General features: G+C 32.0%; 4 protein-coding genes across 4 annotated transcripts; 1 reads left to right on the forward strand and 3 right to left on the reverse strand.

Annotated features, from left to right (window-relative positions):
* Positions 1-9,235: 9,235 nt before the first annotated feature.
* On the reverse strand, positions 9,236-9,586 carry HELRODRAFT_182399 (hypothetical protein; the record flags this gene model as incomplete). The annotated part of the gene is made up of 1 exon (XM_009032671.1): positions 9,236-9,586. One exon carries the CDS (start codon positions 9,584-9,586, stop codon positions 9,236-9,238), a length of 351 nt encoding a protein of 116 aa, XP_009030919.1.
* Positions 9,587-12,590: 3,004 nt separating this feature from the next.
* On the forward strand, positions 12,591-17,737 carry HELRODRAFT_90638 (hypothetical protein; the record flags this gene model as incomplete). Its single annotated transcript, XM_009032666.1, has 13 exons — positions 12,591-12,745; positions 13,258-13,352; positions 13,533-13,606; positions 14,192-14,293; positions 14,954-15,065; positions 15,204-15,392; positions 15,724-15,918; positions 16,021-16,146; positions 16,705-16,812; positions 16,874-17,029; positions 17,117-17,175; positions 17,235-17,376; positions 17,475-17,737. 13 exons carry the CDS (start codon positions 12,591-12,593, stop codon positions 17,735-17,737), a joined length of 1,776 nt encoding a protein of 591 aa, XP_009030914.1.
* Positions 17,738-18,204: 467 nt separating this feature from the next.
* HELRODRAFT_182401 (hypothetical protein) lies at positions 18,205-20,110 on the reverse strand (the record flags this gene model as incomplete). Its single annotated transcript, XM_009032672.1, has 2 exons — positions 18,205-18,354; positions 19,040-20,110. 2 exons carry the CDS (start codon positions 20,108-20,110, stop codon positions 18,205-18,207), a joined length of 1,221 nt encoding a protein of 406 aa, XP_009030920.1.
* Positions 20,111-22,140: 2,030 nt separating this feature from the next.
* Positions 22,141-23,886, reverse strand: HELRODRAFT_182402 (hypothetical protein; the record flags this gene model as incomplete). Its single annotated transcript, XM_009032673.1, has 5 exons — positions 22,141-22,320; positions 22,874-22,915; positions 23,096-23,273; positions 23,571-23,605; positions 23,695-23,886. The coding sequence occupies 5 exons, from the start codon at positions 23,884-23,886 to the stop codon at positions 22,141-22,143; spliced, it is 627 nt and encodes a 208-aa protein (XP_009030921.1).
* Between the last annotated feature and the right edge of the window lie 3,542 nt (positions 23,887-27,428).

Raw genomic sequence — 27,428 nt, forward strand, 5'->3', positions numbered from 1 at the left:
ATTAATAATAAAAAGCTATGAAAGAAGATGGCGAAGGTATTGAAGAAGATGATGGTGTTTTTCTGGTGAAAGCGTTATGCTGGTTACGGCTGGCATAATGGTTATGACGCCTGGCTCCGTTGCCGCGTTGACCGGGTTCAAACGCAGAAAGATGCCTACTTCTATCGCATACAATGTGTGACTTGAAAATTTGCACGTTTTTTATGTGCTAGATGTGTGTTGTTCATAACTTTAAAAAGTAATAAAAAAAATTTTGATGACAATTTTGATGGTAATTTTGATTATGGTGATGATGGAGTGATGATGATTATGATGATATTGTTTGTAATGATGATGATGTTAATGATGTTGATGATGATGACAGAATTACCGCTCTGATAACAATGATGATGATGATTAATATAACAACGTCACGATGATGATGATGGTGGTGATGATAATGGTGATGTTGTTTTAATGATGATGGTACAGATGATGATGATGTAATGAATGCTATTGTAAGGCAAACAAGATGATTAATGTTGAGAAACATGATTACAATGTTGGCAAAACCAAAAGTGATGATGACGATGAGGATGATGATGATGATGGTGATGACGATGATGATATGGTGATGATGATGACGACGATGACGACGACTATGAGGATGGTGATAAAAGTACAATAAATAAAAAAAATGACTGGTTAAAAATATATATATGCCGTTTTAAACCCATTTTAAAGAAAAAAAAGAGGAATTTTGATTGGTTGGAAAATGGCCGAATTTTATTTGGAATAAAAACGTTACTTATATATATATATGTACGGTTGAAGATTACACCCCATTTTGCAGTTAGAAGTTTTTTAAATAAAATTTCAACAACACGAAGCTGTTTTGTTTCAACTTTATTAAACTGTGAAGTTTGGCTGACGGCCGTTTCGGCTAATGCCATCGTCGGAGCCTAGATTGTAAACCAAATGAGGAGTTAATAATATAAATTATAAGAAATATAAAATAGAATATTAGATTTTAAAATGAATAAATAAATGAATAACAACCTATATTTTAAAATTAACTCATTATATTGTTGAAAATAAAATAAACGAATAAATTTAAAAGAAAAATTATGAATAAAATTGTTTGTGTATTATCGTAGTTGAAGTGTAGAAAGTTAGCATAGTGACAAGAAGTAATGCAAAATGGGGTGTAATCTTCAACCGTACATGTTTATCTGAGAACCTCATACCAAATTATATATATATATATACACACACACACACACATATATATATATATATATATATATATATATATATATATATATATATATATATAAGTAACGAGAGAGAGAGAGAGAGAGGAAGAGAGAGAGATAGGCGTAAAATGGAAAAGAGAGAAAGATTAAAATAATTATAACGAAAGTTCAAAAATTTCGTCAAAGTAGCCAGCAAAATGTTAGTAAGGTAATGATGCTACCAGCGTTTAATTCTTCAAGAGAAAAAAAAAAACTTGATAAATATGAAAGACAAACGCATCTTTCATTCCATTCTGACAAGAGGTTATTCGTGATCACACTTTACGTCCGGTCGGCCGGCGATGTTTTATTTGTTATATAGTAACAATTTATTCGTTCGCTTTATTAAAAATCGCAACAAAACCTCTTCAACATCCTCAATATTGCTTTGTTTTTTTATGATTTTCGTAAAATTTTCTTAAATAATCAATCAAATTTGTATACTGAAGAGAAAAATCACATATACATTCACACACACATTCAAACACACATACATTCAAACACACACACACACACACACACACACACATGCATACATTCAAACACACACACACATTCAAACACACACACACATTCAAACACACACACACACACACACACACATTCAAACAATCACATACACACAAACACTTGCACACACACAAACACACTTTTTATTTAAATCATTTTCCGTGTTAAAACTTTATATAATACTCACTCATCCAACAGAGCCATTAGATAAACTAAAAAATTTTATCCGCTGGGAAAAATAATTCCACCAAACATAATTCCCATTATAACAAACAATGATCGAAACGTTTGGCAGATGATTACCGACACATTCTAAAATTTTCATCATAAAAACTTTTACAATTATCGGTTGTAGTATTAGTAGTACCGGCAACAGTAGTAGTAGTAGTAGCAGCAGCAGCAGTAGTAGTCGTAGTAGTAGTAGTTGTAGTAGCAGCAGCAGCAATAGCAGTAGTAGTGGTCTTTCATCACACAGAATACAATACAATAGTTTAAAATTAATGCCAAACAAATATTTTCATCTCACCTGAGGTTGATATTATCCAAGAGTTAACGAAATGAATAAATTTTTTTTTTACAAATTTATTTTTTTATTTCCGAATAGATGGAAATTTTGAGAAAAATAATAACTGTCCAGTAACAATGATATTTCAATTACTTTATTTTCCAGTTATTAAACATTAAAAATGTTTTTAAATTCATTAATTTTTATTTAAACATTAGAAAAGATTTTAAATTCATTAATTTTATTTAAAATAATTTTGATAAGATGTTACAAATTTATTAAAATTGTTAGTTTTATATGATTCATGTTGAAATTTTTAACGTAACTTTCTCAACAATGGTAACGAACGGATTTATTTAAAAAAATTTCAATTCCACTATATTTTCAATCATTTTATAATTAAAAATAGTATTTAAAATTCAGAAAGAGACTTTTTTGACATTTTTCAAACTAATTCAAAAAATACGTTAACTAACCAGATATTTCTTCAAATCAAATTCTATTTTTATTGTACAGTAACGTTACATTATAATGTTTGCATAACTGAGACCTGTATAAAAATTTACGGTATCGAAACTTTCTACCTAGTAAAAAAGATGTCTTCTGAATCGTTTTCAAACAATTTTTTCTAATTTTTATCACCACAAACAACAACAACATCATTGTCATCATCATCATTTATATCAACGCCACCATGGTCAAAGTCATCATCATACAGCACACTCACTCATCACAGGTCTCAATATTTCCTAGTCAACTAGGCTCCTTCTACTATCATCATCTCATCATCATCATCATCTCATCATCTTTGACGTCATCAATATCACGAGCGTCATCATTATTATAAGCATCTTAAGAATTATCTTAAATATCATCACGTCGTCATCCTCTTCATCGTCATCGTCGCCATCACTGTCGTACAATCGTCAGCCCACTAATAATCGAAAAAAACGCGTTTGTATGAAAGATAAGTAAATAGGAAATATCAAACGTTGATGAATAGAGGCTATTTCGAAACGAGACGAGATGAGTCGAAACGAGATGAGTCAAGACTGTTTCGAAACGAAACTGTCTCGAGACGAGACTGAGACACTAAACGAGAATGGATGAGTCAAGTTGAGATGTCTCTGCAAAACTGTGCGAGGCATTAAGACGCGTTTGTCCTTTAAATGCTCAGGCGTGAGATGATGATGAAGAAGAAGAAGATGATGAGGACGATGACGATGATGATGATGATTATGACGAGAAAATTGTAAACTGAATTGATTACTTTTTGATGAAGATGATGAAGAAGGAGAAAGAGGATATATATATGTTTGTATGTGTTGTGCGTGCGTGTGTGTGAGTGTGTGTGCGTGTGCGTGCATGTGTGTGTGTGTGTTTATTAAAAATATTGAAATGCTAAAAATCTTGTCATAATTTTCTTTTCAATAGTTTTCAAAGTATTAACAGATCGTACATTGCTGAACTGCGTGTGACTAGGAGGAGGGTCTATGATTCTATGTGCATTCAACAGTCAGTGCGCGTTCAACTGCCTGTATCGCCAGTCATTTTAACCAGAACACGATGTTGATGTTGGAAATGGAGATGACGACAACGACGATGATGATGAAGAAGAGAAGAGGATGGCGATGAAGAAGTTGCTGATGATGTTGATGTGAAGAGAACGACAACGACTATGAAGAAGATGAGGATTTATGTTGGTAAACGATGTTTAAACTATGTTAAAAAAAGAAACTGATGATGATGTTAGTTTTAATATGAAAAGAATGACAAAGATGACGGTGAAGAAGGAGGTAAAGAGGAAGAAGATGACGATTTACATTGGGAAAGTAGTTAAAACGATGGAAAAAATCATCGACAATTGTAAAGCAATCATGAATTAGAGAATGTTGACATCCAGACATTGAACAACCACATCTGCCCTCTTCATTCAATTCGCACTCAAAATAAACACGGCCGGGTCGAAAGTGGGGAATAAAACAGGGATGGACAGATGAGTAAAATGTAATTAACTTTATTTGATGTCTTTGGACCGGCGTCTCCGTGACGTCATAAGTGGAGTTTTTATTGGCGCTCACGTTCTCTATCATTGAATTTGTTTATTTACTTCTAAAGGATCACGCGCCTCATCATTCAATAATGATGACGTCATATTTGCTTCTGGAGAATGATATATACATTGTCGTCATCGTCATCAATGTCTTCATCGTCATCATCATCACCACCGTCATCACAAGCCTCATCATTGTTTAACTCATTTATCTGCCATATTGTTGTTAGTTACAATTGTTATGAATATCTAAAAATCAATATTACAATCTTTTTTAACGTTATTCATTTTCGTCTGTATCGACTCTTTGATCATCTACATCATCATCATCATCACCAAAAACATAAAATCATCATTATCACCACTACTAAGAACATGAAATCATCATCATCTTTATTATTTACATCAACATCATAACCGTCATCATCAACTCCAATACAAATGTTAGTAATATTAGCAGCAGTAGTAGTAATTGCAGTAGTAGTAGTAGTAGAAGTAGTAGTGATAGTATTTGTTGTTGTAGTAGTAGTAGTAGTAGTAGCTGTTGTTGTTGTAGAAGTAATAGTAGTAGTAGTAGTAACAAAATAGTATTGTTATTATCACCATGCAGAATAAGAAATCTAACCTTACAGAGACTGATTATGAAGTTGTAACACAGCTATTGAACAAGGTATTAATAACAAGGCGTTATAAATTTACATAAAAATGTAGAAACTTGAAGGGAAATATGCTTGGATTTTATCAGTCGAAAAACCCAAATGTCCATTTTGAAATAGCATATTACAGGCACTCTCATGATTCGACTAATCAACTACATTTTTTAATTTATTTACTCAAAAAAAAGTTATAATTTATAACAAATATTTTTGATACTAAATTATTTAAGTTTAACTTATAAAATGAATTAGGCTAATTTGTTTAAAGCACTGTTCAACCATTTACGATAATTATATCCATCAGTCGGGTCTGCCATCTTACGAACATTTTAACATTTTTCAGGATTTGTTGCAGTTTTCACTTCTAAGTAGCAGTAGCACAGAATGATAGTACAAAAGTTTATTTAAACGGCTTGTTTTGTTTATGAGAACTTTCCAATAAAACTGAATAAAGAATTTTTGTACGTTTTATGACAAGCTTGAGATTGAATACCAAAATTTTGTTGAAAAAGTCAGGCATTTTTTTATTATGCAGCCATTTTACAAGCTCAGAGTCATTTTCATATCATACCACTCTTAACACACTGCATCGTAACAATTAAACTTTTGATGGAATATTCGAAATAATTACTAATTGGTGGACGAATAAAAAAAAATTTGCTGATTGGCAGTAAAGTTGCTACTACTGAAGCAGGTTTCGTTCACCAAAAACAAATTTTTGTCTCAACTTTTTCATTCTTTTGTTTTGTAATAAAAGTTAAGAGCATATAAAGTATACACATTACGTATGTTCTATGTATATGGTTCTGAGAATGTTTGGGCCGCACTGTTTCAGATTGCGGCACACGCAACAGCACATCCCTATTTTTGGCGCGTGGCTTTTATCATTATAAACAAAAAAACGTTGACTAAACTTCCCTTGCAACTCCCACGCACTATTTCTTCGACTCCTTTTTTAGTTAATTCACATAGCCAATAGCTAGTTTTTTTCTATATTTTATTGTCGAGTTATTTGATCACAATAAGGTATATAATAAATTTTACTTTCATTTTATTTTCTTTATTAATATTTCATTTTTTTTTTCAATTTATTTTCATTGAAATGATCAATTGTTTTGTTAAGTTGACATGTTCTGAATATTACTTTGTTTCTCCTCTGTATCGCATCGCAATTAAATTTCTGTTCATGACAATATTTTAATTTCGTTTCTGTACAATGATTTTCCATTTGTTATTTCAATTATGTTTTGTTACGTTCAGCTCTTGTTAGTTAGCGTTTTTGAGATTCCTTTAATTAGCGCTCCACAATTATTTCACAACAAATATTAATGAACGAATCATTTGTTATTTTTTACAATATAAGAAATCTTACAACGAATTGATAACCACGGCTTGATGGCTTGCGAAATTACAACAAAGAAACCATCGACGAGGGTTTCATTCAATTGGAATTCGTTCGACACTGCGCACTCCAGAGCCTGGTTCACATACTTAAAAAACGCGATTATAAGCCGCGGTTTTACTACACCAAACATGAACAACAAACATCAACAAACAATGGCTTTGGTAGACAATGGCAACCAGTCCCAAAAACAACAGACCAATACATCAACAACATCCAACATACCAAGCCACACCTTCTACGTCACCGATGACATTTCGAAAACAATGTTTCTAGTTGACACTGGAGCTGATATAAGCCTTTTTCTTAAAAAATAAAATTGTCAACTACCACCTACCAAGTCCATCGACAGGCTGCTAGCAATAAATGGCACGCCTATCGACACGTTTGGCCAACAAGTGTTAACCATTGATGTTGGCGTACGACGCAAATTTATCGACATCGACAAAATTATCATAATCATCTTCGTCAACATTATTATTATCACCGGTATCATCATCTACCCATGTTTTGAGATTATCAACATAATAACTTCAATCACAAACGTTGATGCTTGGAAGTTGTTTCAATAACAAAGGAACTAAAAAGAAATCGCAAGAAAATTTATGTTGTTTTGTAGTTTTATAAAAGTGGTTGTCTTTTTAAGAGTGAATAAAATATTTTCTACGACTTTTTTCTTTATAACGCACCTTTACAAGTTCAAAGTTATTTTCATATTATATCACTCTTTGCTCACTACATAACTACAATTATACTTTGATCAAGACTTTCGAAATATTTAATAAACTTTCAGTTGGAAGTGTGATAAGGACACCAGGCTTCTGGTGTGGAATTGAATGGATGGGAAATGGAACAAAGAATTACGATAACCGGCTGATTGGCAGCCAAGTTGCTGTACTGAATAAGTTTTTGTCTACCAAAAAACATATTTTAATTCAATTTTTTACCAAATTTATTTTGTTAAAACATTCTGAGCATAAATATAGAATATATACATTATGTATGTTCTATATACTTATATAGATAGATATATACAATTAATTTTAAAGATCACTGAGTTTTTGGCATTATTCAACTTGAGTTCAACATTATTCAATTACAAGTTGAATAATGCCGAAAACGCGGTGATCTATATAAATAATTGTATTTATGATAATCTAAACCCAAAATATATATTTATATATATATATCGATATATATCAGTGTTGGACCGCACAACATATATGTTAATCAAAACACACGCAATCGCCCATCCCTCTTTTTTAGACATGCGGCTTTTACAATATAAACAATGAAACGTTGACGCAACTTCCTTGCAACTCTCATACCCAATTTCTTTGGTTCGTTGTCTAGTTAATTTGCATAATCAATAGCCAGTTTTCTATATTTTTTATCAAGTTATTTGATTACAATAAGGTATATAATAAATTTTACTTTCATTTTATCTCTATTATTTTTAATTCATTATTATTTTTAATTTATTTTCATTGTAATGACCAATGAAATGATCAATTGTTTTGTTAAGTTGACATGTTTTGAATAATACTTTGTTTCTCCGCTGTATCGCATCGCGAATAAATTTCTGTTAATGACAAAGTTTCGATTTATTTCTTTACAATGCATTATGATTTTTTATTTGTTCATTTATGTTTTATGTTCAGTTCTTGCGTTTTTGAGATTCATTTAATTAGCGCTCCACAATATTTTCAGTACAAATATTGATAAACGAAACATTTGTTATTTCTTCTACAAGATAGAAATTTCGCAACAAACTGGTGACCACGGCGTGATGGATTTTAAAACTACAGCAAAGAAACCAACAACGAGGGTTTCACTCAATTTGAACCCGTTCAGCACTGCGCAATCCAAAGTTTGGGTCACATACTTTGAAAACGTGCTTAAGAGCCGAGGTATAACTGAGGAGAAAGATTTGTATCATGCCTTGCTCGAAAGCCTACCGATAGACGTCATTATCGATATCGAGGTAGTAATGGCATCAGCGCACACTTATACTTTGTTGAAGCACGTGCTGATACAACGGTATTCAACACCAGAGAATGAAAACTTTTTGAAATTTTTTCTAAGCATGTTCATTAAAGACAGGACGTCGTCACAACTGCTGAAGTATTTGCAACACTTGTTCAGGACTCATAATTTAGACGAGGACATCCGAAAACAATTTTTTATGAACCAGTTACCACCTGCAATACAAATATCTTTGGCACCTTTAATAGATGATGCGCTTCAAAGGTTGGCAACTATCGCCAATCGCTTACCAGGCTGGTATCACAAGACATTCGGGAAAAAAACGAAAAATATCACCGAGCCGTGCAACTACCAAATATTGTCCAAACCATTTAACTTCCATGAACTAATCTCAAACAACAAACAAAAACAATGACAGACAACTGCAAACAGTCAAAAAAACTACAGATCACAACCTCAAAATTTTACGTCACCGATCACATTTCTAAAACAAAGTTTTTGGTTGACACTGGAGCTTGTGAGAGCTTTATATTTTCACCAAAAAATTGTTAACTACCTAAGTCCGACATCACGCGACTGAGAGCAGCAAATGGCACCTCCATCGACACATTTGGCCAACAAATGCTAACCATTGATATTGGTTTAGGCCGTAAGTTTCAATGGAATTTTACCATTGCCAACGTCACAAAAGATGTATTGGGTGCCGATTTTTTGTCACACTTCGGTCTGTCAGTTGACATGAAAAGACGGAGATTTGTCGAAAGCGTTCCTACTTTACGAACTCAGGAGTATTGTAAGTTTTTAAACATCTGTATTTTTTCATTTTTTGGAATATTATTTTTTAGCAAGCTAAATCCATTCAATCAAGATTTCAATGAATTTATCCTGCACGATTCGTCCTTTAAGTAGGACGCCAAAGCTATGAAGACTTAAATTCGTCTTTTGAATTTTGTTCGGTTCAACGATGGATGAATAATATCTTTTCTGCAAATCCTTCATTAAATCATAAACTTGCTCAACCGTAACTGAGGTCACTTCATTCAGCTGGTCAGCCAGGAGAGTGACGTCACAAGTCAGATTATTGGCTAAAATGTCAACCTCTTTTTCCGTCATCCCATACTTGCTATCCCGTTTCAATAACTCGGTATATGCTGTCATCAAAGTTGAGTGTTGATTCTTCTGGAATTGGTCCATATACATGTCAACAATAGTTCATAAGCCACTATCTATTTTGTTTGAAGATTCCATGTTAGAAAATTTATCGAAAATGTTTTGTAGAAGAGAACAAATACAAAATATATTGGAATATAAAAAACTTTTAATTAATTTTCTGTTAAATAAAGAATATAAAAAATATATTAATAGCAAAATATCGCAAAATGAGTATGATGTATTTTTGTATTTGACATTTATTTCATCAAATCAAACAGTGAAATCAGAAAAATGAAATCAATGAAAGGAAATGATCTGAAAATCGAAAAAGAAATCTGGACTTCTTGTACTGATTACCAGTGTCAATTTGTAATAATGATATATGAGCAGATTTAAACAAATAAAAGAATTCAAGGTACCCAAACACATTATAAAGAGTAATTCTAATATTTCTAAACTGTTCCGACATATAAAACATAATTATAAAAAAATTCAATATACCCAAACACAATATAATGTAGGTTATAGATGTTTCAAAGAGTAATTCTATTACTTCAAAATTGTTTCGAAGTTTAAAAATAATAATACTTTGACTAACTTCTAAATTTTAAATCTTATCTTATGGAAATACCACGCCAGAAGCACATACACTCACTCACGCGCACAAAAACACTCACGTAAACTCACACCTGTTCATTCACACACACTCACACATGATAGAGATAATTATATTGTAAACATAAACTTTGATAAACTTCAGGAAACGAATGAGACTGATGAGAGTCAATTAAAATACAGAGAATTGACTCTTTATTTGAACAGGCACTCAGTCTCTAGATAGGATGTCTACTTTGGGCATAGAATGGTTTCTTTATAGTTTAAGATTTACTCTGCTTCGTTTTAATATTTTGAAGAAAATGATTAAATTTTGGTAAATGTATCAAAAACCATCACAAAATAAATATAATTCATCAATGTTTGTGAATCTAATCGTTTTAACTGACGAACAAACGAAGTCCATTTGCTACATAAATTTGCTTGAAATTGATTCAACACCCGATGAAACACAGGGGTGGGCGAGCCCGCGGGTTGCATGAGGCCCGCGAAGATATTTTTTGCGGCCTGCGAGGCATTGTTACAAATTTGAAATTAGTCTACAATTTTTATTTTGCAATAAAGTTAATTAGGCGTCAATGTCATTGACATAGACGTTCAGTGACCACAACAACCACGGTTGCCGAATAAATGACATAATTTAAGTTCTTTGATTTGTTTAAATTTTTCATTTTTTTTAACGTCAACTAGTAAAACTACCTCTTCGTAAGTTATAAGGAATAGAAATACAAACTTGCATGTATGTATGTGTGCGTGTGGTGTGTGCTCTTAAAAAAATCAGAGTCTGACAGTCTATATTTGAAAACGTCATGTTCGAAGTTAAAGAATTAATTGTTTGAAACATTAAAATTTTTAAATTTCTGATTAACCAGAGTTTTTTACCAAATACTAAATAGAACCGTCCTTAACAAAGTCGAAAAACAGTAAATTTAAACAATAAGTTGAATTAGTTATCTTCCTTTTCTTCTTATTATTACTGTTATTAATATAATTATTTTTATTATTATTAACAAATTAATAGACTCTGTAATTAGATCGACCTGTGTCATTTATTGCGATAGGAATAGTAATGTAATAAGAATAAAATTACTGAAAATTAAAATATTGTTTAGCCACTAGTAGGTTGGTCATTTCAAAAATTTTCAGTTATATTCTTCTTTTAATACAATCAGGACATAACGTCATCGATAAATTAGATAATATTCCAGAGGAAATTCAAAATAAAAATTATTTAATTATCTTAAAAATGCATTGATTCCAAAATCCGGTTTTCCGAAGACGTTCGAAGATCCTTCTTGATCCCAATCCACAGACGATCCGTATTGCACTCTCTCGTACCTGCCTACATCGTGGTCAGTGTGATTTTCGCTACCACACCGCCATTCTTCTTGACATTTGTCTCGTATCGTGATTATGACAACGAAAATGATGTTGTCAATTAAAACAGCAGTGTGAACAACAACAACGATGATGATGAAGAGAGCGATGATGATGACAATACAAAAATACGTCAATGACACAACTCATCGTATTTTCAATTACGAAAATTTCTTCATCATAAAGACGAGGATGAGAGTAACAAAAATATAAATATAGATAATGTATAAAATGTAAATATTGTATATAATGTTAACATTATGTAAATTATTTATTTTCAATTCTTGTGTTATTTAAATATTTTTTATGTTTTTCCATTGTAGATAGGTGATTACAACTTGTGAATATGTAGATATGATATTTCGGTTAATAAAAAATATTTGCTCAACCAATTTCTTCAAATTTTTTAATTCTCATATTAATCAAATTAAACGCTTGTAAAGATAACTCAATAGAGTCGCTCAACAAATATACTTTGCAATAAAAGACAATAAAATTCAAAACAATACAATAAAATACATTACAAAAAATACATTAAAATAAAATAAAATACATTAAATGACCTTGATGGATTTAAAAACTGTCCATGGCCGATAATTATTTACTTATTTTCATTCTATAAAACTATGCTCACTGATTGATATATCAACTTATATATACATGTATTTTTATGTTGATATTAGAATTAAATTAAATCATATGATTAACTTTAATTTTAATTAAGTTTCAATCATAGTCGCTATGAAAACAAAGACACAAAGACGTAACAATACTATATGTTGATATTGTTCATATGTAAATTTTAATATATATTTTTTATAAATTATGTAATATATATTTATATACATAACTGATATATATAACTTACTTCATAAATGACGATATAGTTCAATTTTAACATATATATATTTATATAATGCTAAAATATATGAAAATATGTCCACAAGACCACATCAATTTGATAATACTTTTCAAATAAATTAAACTGTGTCTTTGGTAATAAATTTGAATACAACGGCGTTGCTAAGACCGGTGCGTTTCGTTCCGTTAATAAGAAAAAATGTTCCGTGTACTAATCTTAAATTTTTTCTTCGATGGAATGTTTGCTCAGACGTCCAGTTTGTCCATGACGATCCTGCACACGAACGATGTGCACGCCAGGGTTGAGCCCTTCACTGCCATGGGAGCCAAATGCCCGGAAGATGGAATCCAGGAGTTAGCAATTTATGAATTTCCTCTTTCCTTTCTCTTGTTTCTTTTACTTCACTACTAATTTACAATTTTACATTCTTCTTTGTGTAAATATAAATTAAATATACACTAAACTAAAATATATTGACTAACTATGTTTAGTTTTCTATTTGTATTTTATTTAATTGAAATCTTATGATATTATGTTCAATGAAAATTTTTTGCCTTTAATTTAATTTAATCATTGTTAATTAATTTAATTACCATTTCAACATCATTAATCAGGGCTTTTATATTTTTTTAGTGCATTTTTGAAGGTAATAATAAAAATAGTAGACACTTTTATGATTATTTTATTTATATAAAATTTATATATAAATATATATATATATATATAAAATTTATATATTTATATTATAAATATATAGAAACATGAGCAATTTGGTTTTAATTTATGTCATGAAAAAGTCGAATTTAGAAAAAACGGTTTCAGTTTAGACTTTAGTTTATATAAAAAATAACGTTTTGTATTAAAGATGTTTTGGTGGTGTTTCGAAAAGAGCAAGTTTCATTAAACAAGAGAGAGCCAAGGGAGAGTTATTGTTATTAGATGCTGGTGACCAGTTTCAAGGTTCTTCAATCTTTTTCATCAGTTCATTTTTGGATATAGGCAATTTTTAATTAAATTTTAATAACTTATCTGTAAAGTTTTTTTTATTATCTCACTGATCCATTAAAACTAAATACTGAAAACTTTATTGTATCTGCATGTGATTTAATAAAAATGGATCATAAACGTTACAACATGCAGGGAGTCCTTGGTTTTATATCTATAAGGGGGAAGACTCAAGTCATTTCATGAATGAACTCAATTATACTGCCATGGTAGGGACGTTTTGAAATGTCTGAATTGTATTTATAACTTAAAAATATTTTTCCATTCTCCGGTTGTATTTGTTGGTTGTGTTAACCCGAACCTAGTTGTCATTCAAAAGTTATTTAAACTGACTTTTAATCTTATTACGATAACGATCCGGTTCTACTTGAAAAGCTTCTATGCAAAGTTAAATTTACCAGAAAAACAATCAAAACTAAAAATTATAAGTTGTCCTTTGTATGTACAATGTCTTCAGATATGAATTTTTATTGAAAACATGCATATTTCACATTTGAACGCTGTCATACCATGCAAGATTATTAAATGTCTCGAGAAGTTCTTTAAATTTATAACAAACATCCATGGCGGTGAGATGGAAATAATGAATCGTGTTCTAGTATAAAGAAACATCCACCTATACAATGTATAAGGCGTAGATTTGCGCGTATTCACACGACACGCGCTTTGTGTTGGGGAAACCTCTGAGAATTAATTGCATTAAATTTCAATCTAGTTAATTGCATTCACATCGTTTCCATACATGTAAACTTGTAAAAAAAAATATAAATTATTGATATAAAAATTTTTTCAAGTCTCTAGGAAATCACGAATTTGACAATGGAGTTGAAGGATTAAGGAACTTTCTAAAGAACGTTACTTTCACTGTTCTCTGTTCTAATCTTGAGAAATCTAGCGTTAGTAATATGCAAAAATACTAATGTATCTTTATCTGAATTTGTATAGCGCTTCCCTTGAGAAGACTTTGCATCCGCTCTCTATTTCTATGTAGTAGCGCTTTTGAGAAATATTGAAAAGCTTTTGAAACCTTTTTCATATGTTGTGCGTAATTATTTTTAATTAGCGCAAGCAGTTATGAAAAGAAATGGAAAAACTGAAAGAATGGAGCAGATATTTGCTTTATATTTATAGAAGCTTTCTATTTGAGCAGGTACAAGAATTCTAATTTTGTACGAATTGCAAAAATGTGCTCTCACACGTGTGTTAAAGGTAAATTAAAAGCCGGCTAAAGAGTTATATTTGAAACAAACGAACGGAACATTAATCAAGCTAAGAAAATTTTACATCCCACATGACTATCATTCACTCTACAACAGTCAATCCTTTTGCAAACAAAACAGTTGAAGAGAGCTTTTGCTTGACTCAGCATCATACAACCGCTGCTTGTACTGCTAGCAAATACTTCAAATAAGGACTTAATTTTTATTAAAGAAAATCATGGAATTTGAACTGTAAAACTTACAACGTGTCATAGTGTATAAAATAGAAAAGTTATACCAATGCAATTTACCGATTATCATCAGCTTTTTAAAAATATATTTTATTTAATACCAAAGGCGCCAGATTATCTAGAAAGTATAAAACCATTCACGGTAGTAAACTACAAAGGGAAAAATATTACCATTATTGGTTATCTCACCGACAAGGTTCCTGAACTTTCTAAAATAGGTTACTAACCATTTTTATTTTAGAGAAATTTGCCTGTTCACATATACGTACATATGGATAAATAAATTCTTGGTTTGATAAATAAGAATAAATAAAAAGAAATAAATTATTGTTAGTTTTCGTAAACTACGTTCGCAGGAAATTTGAAGTTCACAAATGAAGTTAGTAAAGTAAAGGAACTCGTTCAAGCTGCAGTTAGTTCCGGGGCCAAGTACATTATTGCAGTTGGTCATGCAGGCTATCAAAATGATTTGAAGATGGCGCAAGAAGTGCCAGATTTGGACATCATAGTTGGTGGGCACAGCCACACCTTACTTCATAATGCAGGTTAGTAACACATTTCTACTAGAAATATGACCCTACTATATTTCGTAGTAAAATTTTTTAGATATAAATTCAACTGACAAGATTTAGCTTCAACTACTTTTATCTCGGTATAAAAAATAATTGAAATGTTTCTAAGGATAACTTTTCAATACTTTATCGCATCCATTGATACGACGATAACTCAGAGGTCTGTTAACAATCATCTGAGGAAACACAAAACAATCAAGATTTTAGGGTTGAATTGTTTATGAAAATTTACTTTTTGGGCATGCAATGTAATTCGAAGCATTTTCTATATCAATCAGTTGTTTCTTGTAACCATCAGGTCAAGTCAAAAAATTTAAGGACAAAATAACTGATGGCTATCCGAAAGTAGTAGAACATGGTAACGGCAAAAAAACTTTAGTAGTTCAAACTGGGTTCATGGGCAAGTTTGTAGGCAAGTTGACAGTTCAATTTGATGAAGCTGGCAACGTAGTTAGTTTCGAAGGCAACACGGTTCTAATGGACAAATCGATTCCAAGTGGTAAGTCTGATAACATTTAAATACTGAATGAATTTGTTGGCTGACTGGTTAGCTAATCCAAACTATTCGTTCTTTGATAAATATATAAACTTTGTAACGTAGATGCCGTTATTGATGCTCAACTGACATCGCTGAACGCTAAAATAAAAGAAACATTCGGCAGAAAAATCGGAGAAACTGAGGACTTCTTAGACGGAGGCCAATGTCGTCTTAAAGAGTGCAATATAGGTACTTTTCTGGTTTTTTGGTATAAGGCTAATAAAAATTTGAAATAATCCCTATTTGAAATCATGCTTATCTGTACTCGCATGTACATGAAAGTGTTAACGTACCAAAAAATGAAAGTCTTCCCGAGCAATGTAGTCTATTTGTGAAATTTTTTTGTCTGTGCAAAATTATTGATTGACTGAATTTTTAAAAAATTTTAAATGATCAACTCCTTCTCTTTTTAATCATCTTCTTAACTGTAAAAAATTACAAAATAAACAAAACTCAAAATTGTAGAGAAAACGTTTAACAAGTCAAAAAGGTTAGAATGATAATTTAAATTTTCAGATGATGGGGAAAATATTATTCCTTTAAGTCGGTGCGCTCGGCGCCCGAAAATTTGATTATTTTCACCAAAAATGACACGGTTTTTTGAACGAATTAACGCTTTGGACATTCACTTACAAGCAAACATATAATCGTTATCGTAAACGTAAATTTACTGTAAACACGTAAATTTAAAAATATTGGTTCGGTCAGATAAAAATTACTCACGTAAATAACTTCACTCACGTACAGGAAACCTGTTCACGGACGCAATCATCAGCTACTTTCAAGAAAAATGGCCCAATCTTGTCATAGGTCTTGTAAACGGTGGATCCTTAAGGAGCAGTATTAATAAAGGTTGTAAGGATTGCCTTGATCACGGGATTTATAAGCTCATTATTGGAATTTATCTTTAAACCAGGTGTAGTTACGTATAACGACATCGTCAGCACATTCCCTTTCAGCGACCCATTTGTTTTAGCAGACGTCAAAGGAGTCGTCTTAAAGGAAGTTTTCGAACACTCTGTGGCCAACTACTCGACCGTTGATAAGCACGGAAAATTTATGCAGATGTCAGGTAATTATTTTTGATGATGAAAACAACACAGACCACCACAATTATTTATATGGTATGGTTAACGGAGTAGTTTTATTAAATATAAAGGTATAAAAGTTCTGTATGATTTGAAGAAGCCGAACGACAACAGAGTTGTAGAAATCAAAGTAAGGAACATTTCGTTCTAGCTTTTACATTGACTTCAATTTTATATTTCAATCAACAGGTGGCCACTAAATTTAAAAGCCAAGATTACGAACCTCTGAAACCTGAGCAAACCTATAAAGTCGCCCTAGCCAAGTTTGTCTTCAACGGTGGAGATGGTTACACGTCATTCGGCAAGCACTCCTGCACTAAAATCGACGTCGGTACGTCCTAATCATGGTGACAAACATCTTGGTGAACATCTACGCAATAAAATCTTTTTATTTATTAATATTTTTTGTTTAAGATGTTTTGGATCAAGAAATCTTAATGAAATACTTTGAGTTGAACCCAAAAGTAAGAGCTGTGATCGAAGGGAGAATACGCTTTGTGAATCACGGAGGTGAATTTGGGGACGGGACCAGTACCGAGGAAGATAAAGAAAGTGGGACCGTGTTTGAAAATGATACTCATAATCGGAATGACACTAAAAACTCTGGTGTAGGTTTAACAAAAGCAGCACTAGATAGAAATTTGTTGCTATATTTTATCGAGAGCTGTTTGTTTATTTTGTTATGGTTATGATCTGAATGGAGTCCTTTATATATATACATATTGTATATATTTATTAAAAATTTAAATGCATTTGTTGTTATTAATACGCGGTATTCTACCTAGGTTTTTGCTTATTTGCGTTACGAGTTGATTATGATACGTGTGATAAAATAGTTGAAAGTTAGTTTCTACCTTGAGAATCAAAAACTGACTTGTTTTGTGGGTATACATATGTGTAGTGACAGATGTTGATACATTGTTTCAAAATTAAATTATCAAAATGGGTTTTTGTTTATTTTAATTTTAATGATTTTGTTTCAACCTCTTATATCCCTTTGCAAATATCAGAATAAAAAATAACTAACAAATAATTTTGCAAATTAAGTCTACTTTTTATCAACTGATAAAAGTTTCAATTATTCCAATTTTGGTTCAAAACAACATTTTTAAGGTACCACGTGAGCGGTCAGCTTATAGGCGTTCTTCTTTCTCGTGCCTTATTCTTTCAAGTCATTGTCGACCATCGACCTCCACAAAACCCGATCTTTAACACTTAGTAGTTGTTGAAATGTGCTGATACTCAACAAGTGACACAAGGACTTCACGAATGTTGTTCGTTGTTGACCGCGATCTCTTTTTCCTGCAATCTTTCAAGTAGTTGTTAGGTTTTCCATTCTTTCCTTCCACATCATGTGACCAAAAATTGTAACTGCACCCTTCGGATTTTCTGTAGTAATTTCCTCTTTTCATAACCGGACTGTTTTAATACATCCTCATTCGAAGTATGAGAGGTCCAACTAATTTTCATAATTCTTTTCAAACACCACACACAATAATACAAAATCTTTTAAATATTTGCTATCAACCCGTTCTATGTAGAAGAATAAGCCTGCTAAATCTGGTTAACCTTCGTATTTGGAGTTTCAGTCTTTCGAAAAACGGTAAATTTAAAATAAAATGTCCAAAATCGCAGTTCGATATTATTTCGATATAACCTTCAATCTCTTTATTTTATTTTTTGTATGGAAATGAATTAGATTAGTTTACATTTTTTAAAATTTATATTCAATTCATATTCTTTGACGAAACACCGCAATGGAAGTTTGCAAAAAAAAATTGTAGCCGTTATCTTATTAAATATAATTATAATTTTCTTCAAACAACTTTTCTAAATTTGAAATTTATATTAACATATTTAGGGTGAAAATATCACATGCAAAATAAAAAATAATTTACATGATATTAACAATATATTATGTATGATACGTTGTTCGGCTTTCCTTATTCAGTGGATGAAAATCTTGCTGTAATGTCTTCAATCATTAGTCTAACTTTAACCTCATCGTCCGCACTGACATCTTCCTTCACTTCGAAATATGCGATGTATACTCCATTAATATACCCTTGGAAGTGCTGAACATTGCAATCATCCAACTGGTTGAGGTTGTATGAATGGCCGTTAATTGTGACGGTGTGATCATCTTCCTCGTCCTCTATATTTATGCTTTTGTCCTCGTCTTCATGATTCGCCACCACAGCGATGAAGAAATTTTCGTAATTGAAAATTCGATGAGTTATGTCATTGATGGTGAGCAACCATGTATTGTCATCATCATCGCTCTCTTCATCATCATCGTTGTTGTTGTTGTTCACACTGCTGTTTTCATCGACAACATCATCTTCGTTGTCATAATCATATAAATCCTCGTAGTCATCTTCATCGTCGTCATCATCTTCATCGTCGTCAAACGTGTTGAAGAAGATGTCGTCGTTTGCATCGTCGAGGTTTTGAACAGCCGGAAGTTCATCGTCACCATCATCAATATGCTCTGTGAGTAAATTGGGGAAAACGTTCAACTCTTCTAATGTCGATGCTATTAATTTGTTTTCGTAACTATTTTCTGCGAAGAATGATAACATTTCTTCGGTTATCAATTGCCTCCTCCACGCTTTCTCAAGTAATTTTAGAACAGTTTCATCCGGATCTTCTTTGCGCCTAATTTTCAAATTACAATTGACGTCCTGCAGGGCAAATTCTAACATTACGTCATCTTCGGTGGTTTCAATGATTAAAACTCCACCAGGGCATTCCCCGTACTCCATGTTATATATTGTCCTACAATACGGGCATTTCAATTCGGCTGTGGCTAAATAGAGTTGTTTTAGACACTGCATGTGGAAACAGTGTCTACACTCTCTTAAATGAACCAGGTCGGAGGCACCAAGCAGCGCCTCAGAACAAATGCCACAATCATCCTCTTTGCCGTGAACCTCGTCGTTCTCGTCAACCAAGAAAACGAAATCATGCCTCAACAGGTTTTGGTAACTATTTGGGTGTCTTACCGGAATTTCTATGGTTCTTTTGATGCCGTTGTTTGTGGATGCTTGATTAGATTGAGACATTTTTTAGATTTTCTAAAAACAAAATTTCGAAGATTTCCGAATAAAATATTGATTAAATAATTCCCGATGTTTAAAGGATAATGTAGTTGAAGTTGGAGATCAATATTCGTTATAATCGTAAGATCGTTATAAAAGCGTGCAAAATTTGTTGGTGTGATCGGTATCGAATTTCGTAAGAGAATGTCTCACAACCGACTTGGAATGCTTTATATAGGGTTGGATGAACCAAATTGACTTTGCTAGACCTTATATCACGTGACTAATTTTTTTATTGACCTCACTTTGATGTGTTGTGAGGCTTGTAAATTTAACTAAGTTATATTTGGTTTCTTTGTATTCTAAAAGCAAAAAGAAAAAAGCAAAATTTGATTACTAAATAAAATTTTTTTGCTTTGACTTTTTAATAATTTCTAGATCAAAACAAATTTAAATACTACGTGAAATTTTAAAATATTAACTTCAATTGTTTAATATTTAAATACTTTTAGATCAAAACAAATTTTTGTGTTAAATTTTATAGCTTTGATCAGCCCAAGATAAAGATCTTCAGAAAGATCGTGGCGCTTAATCTGACGAGCCAGAACTATATTGACTTTAAAGAAACTTGCTGGCCTTCGATCAAAATTGGATTAGTATCTGATACTTCATTGCTTTCAAATGCGTAACACCAATATTGTTAAACTAGATATTTCTAACTTTAGGACTAATTATTTCGTAACATTCTATAACAAAGTAGGATCTATCATTTCGAAATTCATTTCAAATAAATTGTCAAACTTAACTTTGTGAAATCTGTCACATTTGAGACTTGAATGACACGCATTACGAACGAATCCACTGACATAAACCAACTTGTTAGCGCAGATCAATAAAAAATGGCCAACAATGCATAAAATATTTTTTCGAAAATACCTTCTTCAATCCTCACTCATTTCAGTTACACTGAAATCTATTACATAGATCCAGACTGCACTTGGTCTCACACACCTAATCTCACCTGATTAGTCCCAGATATTGAAATCGGTGAATTATTTTTTCTAAAATAATATCTTAAACGTAAAAATTTAAATTAATTAAATATGAGTAATAAAAATAACTCGACAATGTTAATTTTAGGATTGTAAGGATTGCCTTGATCTCGAGATTTATAAGCTCATTATTGGAATTTATCTTTAAACCAGGTGTAGTTACGTATAACGACATCGTCAGCACATTCCCTTTCAGCGACCCATTTGTTTTAGCAGACGTCAAAGGAGTCGTCTTAAAGGAAGTTTTCGAACACTCTGTGGCCAACTACTCGACCGTTGATAAGCACGGAAAATTTATGCAGATGTCAGGTAATTATTTTTGATGATGAAAACAACACAGACCACCACAATTATTTATATGGTATGGTTAACGGAGTAGTTTTATTAAATATAAAGGTATAAAAGTTCTGTATGATTTGAAGAAGCCGAACGACAACAGAGTTGTAGAAATCAAAGTAAGGAACATTTCGTTCTAGCTTTTACATTGACTTCAATTTTATATTTCAATCAACAGGTGGCCACTAAATTTAAAAGCCAAGATTACGAACCTCTGAAACCTGAGCAAACCTATAAAGTAATAAAAATAACTCGACATGTTAATTTTACTAGTTTGTCCCATCATCATCGTCATCACTGTCTTCGTCATCGTCAATCACCATTGTTTATAGTATAGAGTAGCGGCGTAACCATGAATGTGCCTTTGGAAAAAAGGCTGAAAGTCATTTGGTGTTAAAATGTGATTATATATTTATTAAAAGGTATTATTTTGGAAAAGTATAGTTTGATTTACAATTAAAAACAAATTATTATCAAGTTGTCAACAAAAAATACATTTAAGGAGGGATGTTTTTTCTTCAGACACTCTTCTCCACCGGATGCCTTCCCGCTGACGTCATTCTCTCAAATGTTCTTCTCTGTTGTCGTTCTATCATTAAATGTTTGTAGGTTGATAGGTATTTACAAGTTTTTAAATATTTTTCAGAGGTTATCATCAACGAAAGATTAAAGATCTTTCATCTCCATGGCCGCCGCCATCCTGTTATCGTCCTTATGGCTGCTGTGGAATCCATTCCTGATCGATTCAGCGTCACTTCTTCTCCTGATGTCAGAGGCCATCGTGAAGATTTGGGTGGTCGGGTGGCCACGAAAGCAGGCAGACATTCTCGACAAGTGGCCCAGCACCTGGTTGTGTTTACAAATTTATATGAATTTATACGTTATCATCTAATTGTTCTCAGCGCAAATTTAAGATGTCCATTCAAATTTTTCAGTATAAAAAACTTGAATGGGTATTTTGAAAGAGTTATGCCTTAAGACAAAAAGATTACACAGAAGAGGAACGATGCAAGCAATTTCTGTGCAATCCATTAATAATTGCATTCTTACTCCTAATTTTATATAATTGATTATTTTCGGCTACTCAACAATTTTTAACGTCGTTTTTAAAATTTATCATTCTTTATTTGTTTATTCAATTTTAAAGTTGATAATTCATTCAAATTAACTGGTTTGAAAAATTTAAGGATGTATTTAGTGGATGGATTTGTCATGAGGACCATTTTAGTGCATTAGTTAAAGCAGGTATAATTTGATTGGTATGCGGAGATTGAGTAATTAAAAATTAATTAAATACCTCTAATTGCATGATTAAAAAATTAATTAGATACCTCTAGTTGCATAATTAAAAAACTAATTAGATACCTCTAGTTGCATAATTAAAAAACTAATTAGATACCTCTTCGTTCAGAAAGCAGTAGATGATGGAAACTACAAAACCCTGGAAGTTTTGGTTTTTAATTGAAAAATTTTAATTTTAAAGTATGTTGTAACATCATTCACACGACACGATACACATAATACACACTCGTCTGTTGTACTACCCACACCACACGACGTACACACACACACACACACACGACACACACACATGTACCCACCACCACTCCATATCTCCAACCTGTGAGTTGATGATGGAATCGATCATGTAGTGGTAGTGGTGCCACTTTGACTCGTCGTACGTAATGAGTCCGCTGTTGTTGATAAATTCGGGATGAGTACTTTTTGGTCTGCTGAGGGTGAAGATGAAGTGCAGGCCGAACAGGGGAACCAACATGCACGTAGCCTTCAGAGCGCGTCTGTCGTGTTTTGGGTTTGCAGGGCGGTTTAGAGGCGTAGGACATTTTTGAAAAAAATTTTATATTGTTTTTGGGCTAATTTTTATCAAGTGCGTTTTGTAAAAGGTTAATCGGGACGAAGAAACTGCCTCTATCTCCCTGATCGATCGAGTGAGCGAGTGAATGAGTTAGTGAGTGATTGAGAAAGTGAGTGAGTGATTGAGTGAGTGTGTGAAAGAGAGATTAACCTTTTAACCTTTAACCTTTAATAAATTAATGACAAATTAATTAGTTAGTTAGATGATTTGATTGGCTTACCTGAAATTGTTTGGCTCGTGCGGGTGGCTCTGAAGCTGGAACACCAGGATCCGAAGAATGTTTGCCAGGAATACTACATTCAACTGGTGATGATGATAATCATATTGTTGATGATGATGACGACCATGTTGTTGTTGATGACGATGATGATCATGTTGTCGGTGATGATGATGAGGATCATGTTGTTGTTGATGATATCGTTGTTGATGATGATGACCATGTTGTTGTTGATGGTGATGACCATGTTGTTGTTGATGGTGATGACCATGTTGTTGTTGATGGTGATGACCATGTTGTTGTTGATGATGAAGATCATGTTTTTGGTGATAGTGATGGTGTTCTTGTGGTGATGATGATACTGATTGAGATGTTGATTATGGTGGTAATTATTATTTTAATGGCGATAATTATGCTTACTGATTGTTATATTGATTGATTGTTTGATTGATTGTTTGATTGATTGATTGTTTGATTAATTGTTTGATTAATTGTTTGATCGATTGATTGATTGATTGATTGATTGATCGATTGATTGATTGATTGATTGATTGATTGATTGATTGATTGATTGATTGATTGATTGATTGATTGATTGATTGATTGATTGATTGATTGATTGATTGATTGATTGATTGATTGATTGATTGATTGATTGATTGATTGATTGATTGATTGATTGATTGATTGATTGATTGATTGATTGATTGATTGATTGATTGATTGAAATCACCTCCCCCACCATCCACTCACAAGGAGGCAGCAGAGGTTGGGGGTGTATATGATCCAAATGTGAGGTGCTACTGCTTTCATCCAACATCTGCCAAGAAGATTTCATGCATGCAAAGCAATTATTTCAAAATGATTTATTTTCTGGTCACTATTATTATTATTATTGTTATAATTAATTGTTGTTATTATTGTTATTATTTTTATTATAAATGCTTAATTTTATTTTTCTTCGTATTTTTTTAGGAATTTTTTGCAGAAGCGCCAACCAATTTTACATTATTCCTGTGCTAACTTACGGCTCTGAGTCCTGGACAATCTCTACAGAAATGGTAAAAAAGATTAACCCTGCTGAAATGTGGTTTTTTGGAAGAATTATGAAAATTTGTTGGACCTCTCATACTTCAAATTAGAATGAGGATGTATTAAAACAGTCCGGTTATGAAAAGAGGAAACTACTACTGATAATCCGACGGGGGCAGTTAAAGTTTTTTGATCACATCATGCGGAAGGAAAGAATGGAAAATCTAACAACTACTGGAAATGTTGCAGAGAAAGGAGATCGCGGTCAACAACGAACAACATTTGTGAAGTCCTTGTGTCACTTGTTGAGTATCATCACATTTCAACAACTACTAAGTGTTAAAGATCGGGTTTTGGGGAGGTCGATGGTCGACAATGACTTGAAAGAATAAGGCACGAAAAAAGAAGAATTTTTTCAAAAATTAACATAACTTTATTCTTAAGAGTCAAAACAGTTAGCCTTAGTCCCGCCAAAAATACCTCCTTCACTGTTATTATTCAGCAAAAAATTATATAATATTTTAAAATTATCCTTTAAAAATTTTCGCTAGTGGTTGATGTACGATGCCTGTTTTAAATGTTAACATCAGTTCTATCAATAAACAAATTTTGAAAAGTTTTACAAATGTACTCTCGAAATTTTTTACACCACCAAGTTTGATTTTGTAAGGTTCTCTAATTGTTGATAAGATGCCGTTATGATTGAAGACAAAAAAAAATCAATAAAATCTTGACATCTCACTCATCGTCTTGAATGAATATACGAATGCTTCCGTAGGTGAGTGTCGGGACCAGCGGACCAACTAAATGGATGAAGTTGATTTTTATATTATTTAATTAATCAATAACTAGTTATAATTATGTGATAATTATTTATTAAATAATAATTAATTTGATGTCATTTTAAATTATTAAATTAATTAGTAATTAATAATCATTCTGTTGTCACTGTATACTGTGAAAAGTCAATAATTAATAAAAAAAAACGCGTTAATCTTTCTTCTACCTTCTTCTTATTACTTTTGGTTATTAGTTGTTATTACTCTCTTTTTTCTCTCTTTTTTTCTCTCCTTTCTCTCTCTCTCTCTCTCTCTCTCTCTCTCTCTCTCTCTCTCTCTCTCTCGTTGATACGTTATAGTGTTATGGTTATTCTCAACAATAACTCTTTATTTTACATTTAAGGTCAACATGTTTTTAATAAACTTTGCGAAAGTTATTTAGGATGTTTATGTTTGATCGTTCTTCATATGCAAACAAAGCTGTTTAAAGATTGTAAGTATGTAGATTTCTTTCTGATATGCTCTTCAAACTATTGAACCTGTTGGTTGCGCTATTTTTTGAGACCACTGTTATTACGTCCGTTATTTCTGTAACGTTATTGTTTCCGTTGATGGGTTTTTTTTTTGCTTTTTAATTACATTTTATGACCTTCCAGTTTCAATAATTAAAAAATAATTTGTAGACATTAGCCTGTATGTACATGTGAAGTCGTTTTCACAATACTTGATGTAAGATTTTTACGTTCACCTCCTTGATCTTCGCCACCTTGACCTTTATCACCTTGACCTTTACTACCTTGACCTTTTGGCCGTGACCTTGATCACCTTGACATTATAATGAATGAAAATTTTAAATTCTAAAGATGTCCTCACTCCATCCGGCGATTAGAAACACCTTACTGGAGAATCTGGGAACGAACGACCTAGACAGTAGCAGGTGCAAGTACAATCCTGGAAAATGATTGATTGATTGATTGGTTGGTTGATTGATTGATTGATTGATTGATTGATTGATTGATTGATTGATTGATTGATTGATTGATTGATTGACTGACTGATTGATTGATTGATTGATTGACTGATTGATTGACTGATTGATTGACTGATTGATTGACTGATTGATTGATTCTACACGTAACTTAACTGATTCTTCCAATTAACTCTGATACCATCATTGTTCAGTACGTACATTCAACAGTGTTGACAATGTTTTTCATCACATCACTTAACGTCAGTTTTATCCCAACAAATTATTTTTTCCAGTAACTTGAAACTCAACTTCCACTACTACTGCTTTTATTATAATTATAAATATTTTCCTCTTAGTAATTAGCATTTTTAAGATATAGCTTTTTCTTAGTAATTAGCATTTTTAAAATATAGCTTTTTTTTGAAATATAATTGTAGTTTTATTTTTTATTTTCAATATTTTCGGCAAATTGAAAAGTTTTTTCCTGTTAACTTGAAACAGTAATTGCAACAAGCCAGCACTCCGAAGTGACAAGAGAAACAAGCGACATTCCAGTGGCTCTTCGCGTATCGTGTAGGTTCATTTTAAAAAATTTTTCTCAGTTTTTTTTTGCAAGAATGCTTATAAGTGTTGGTAAAAACCACACAGCGTACGTAAGTAAGCCCGAATCAACGTACCCATACAAACACATACACACCATCTCGAAGTATAATGCTATAATATAATATCTTCGTTGTTTTGACGGTGGCCACCTATGAAAGATGTTTCATAAAGATTTCATTTTCATAATTTTGTTCAAGTTTCTGTCAAAGTTATTTTATTTTTTGATTAGTACTACTGCTACTACTGCTTCTGCTGCTGCTACTACTGCTGCTTTTGTTTCTTCTGTTACTTCAACTACTACTGCAACTAACTATTACTATTACTACGACTTCTACTATGATTTATTTATTGTTACAACATTTTTGTAACGTGACAAAATTTCGCTTGAATTTTCTGTTGCGTTATAATGTGAATGAAATGAATTCATGTTTTAATTAAAAATTTGGGGAATTTTGGATTTGAAATACAATGCAATTG

Source organism: Helobdella robusta, assembly GCF_000326865.2.
Source record: "Helobdella robusta unplaced genomic scaffold HELROscaffold_86, whole genome shotgun sequence".
Classification (NCBI taxonomy): Eukaryota; Metazoa; Annelida; class Clitellata; order Rhynchobdellida; family Glossiphoniidae; genus Helobdella; species Helobdella robusta.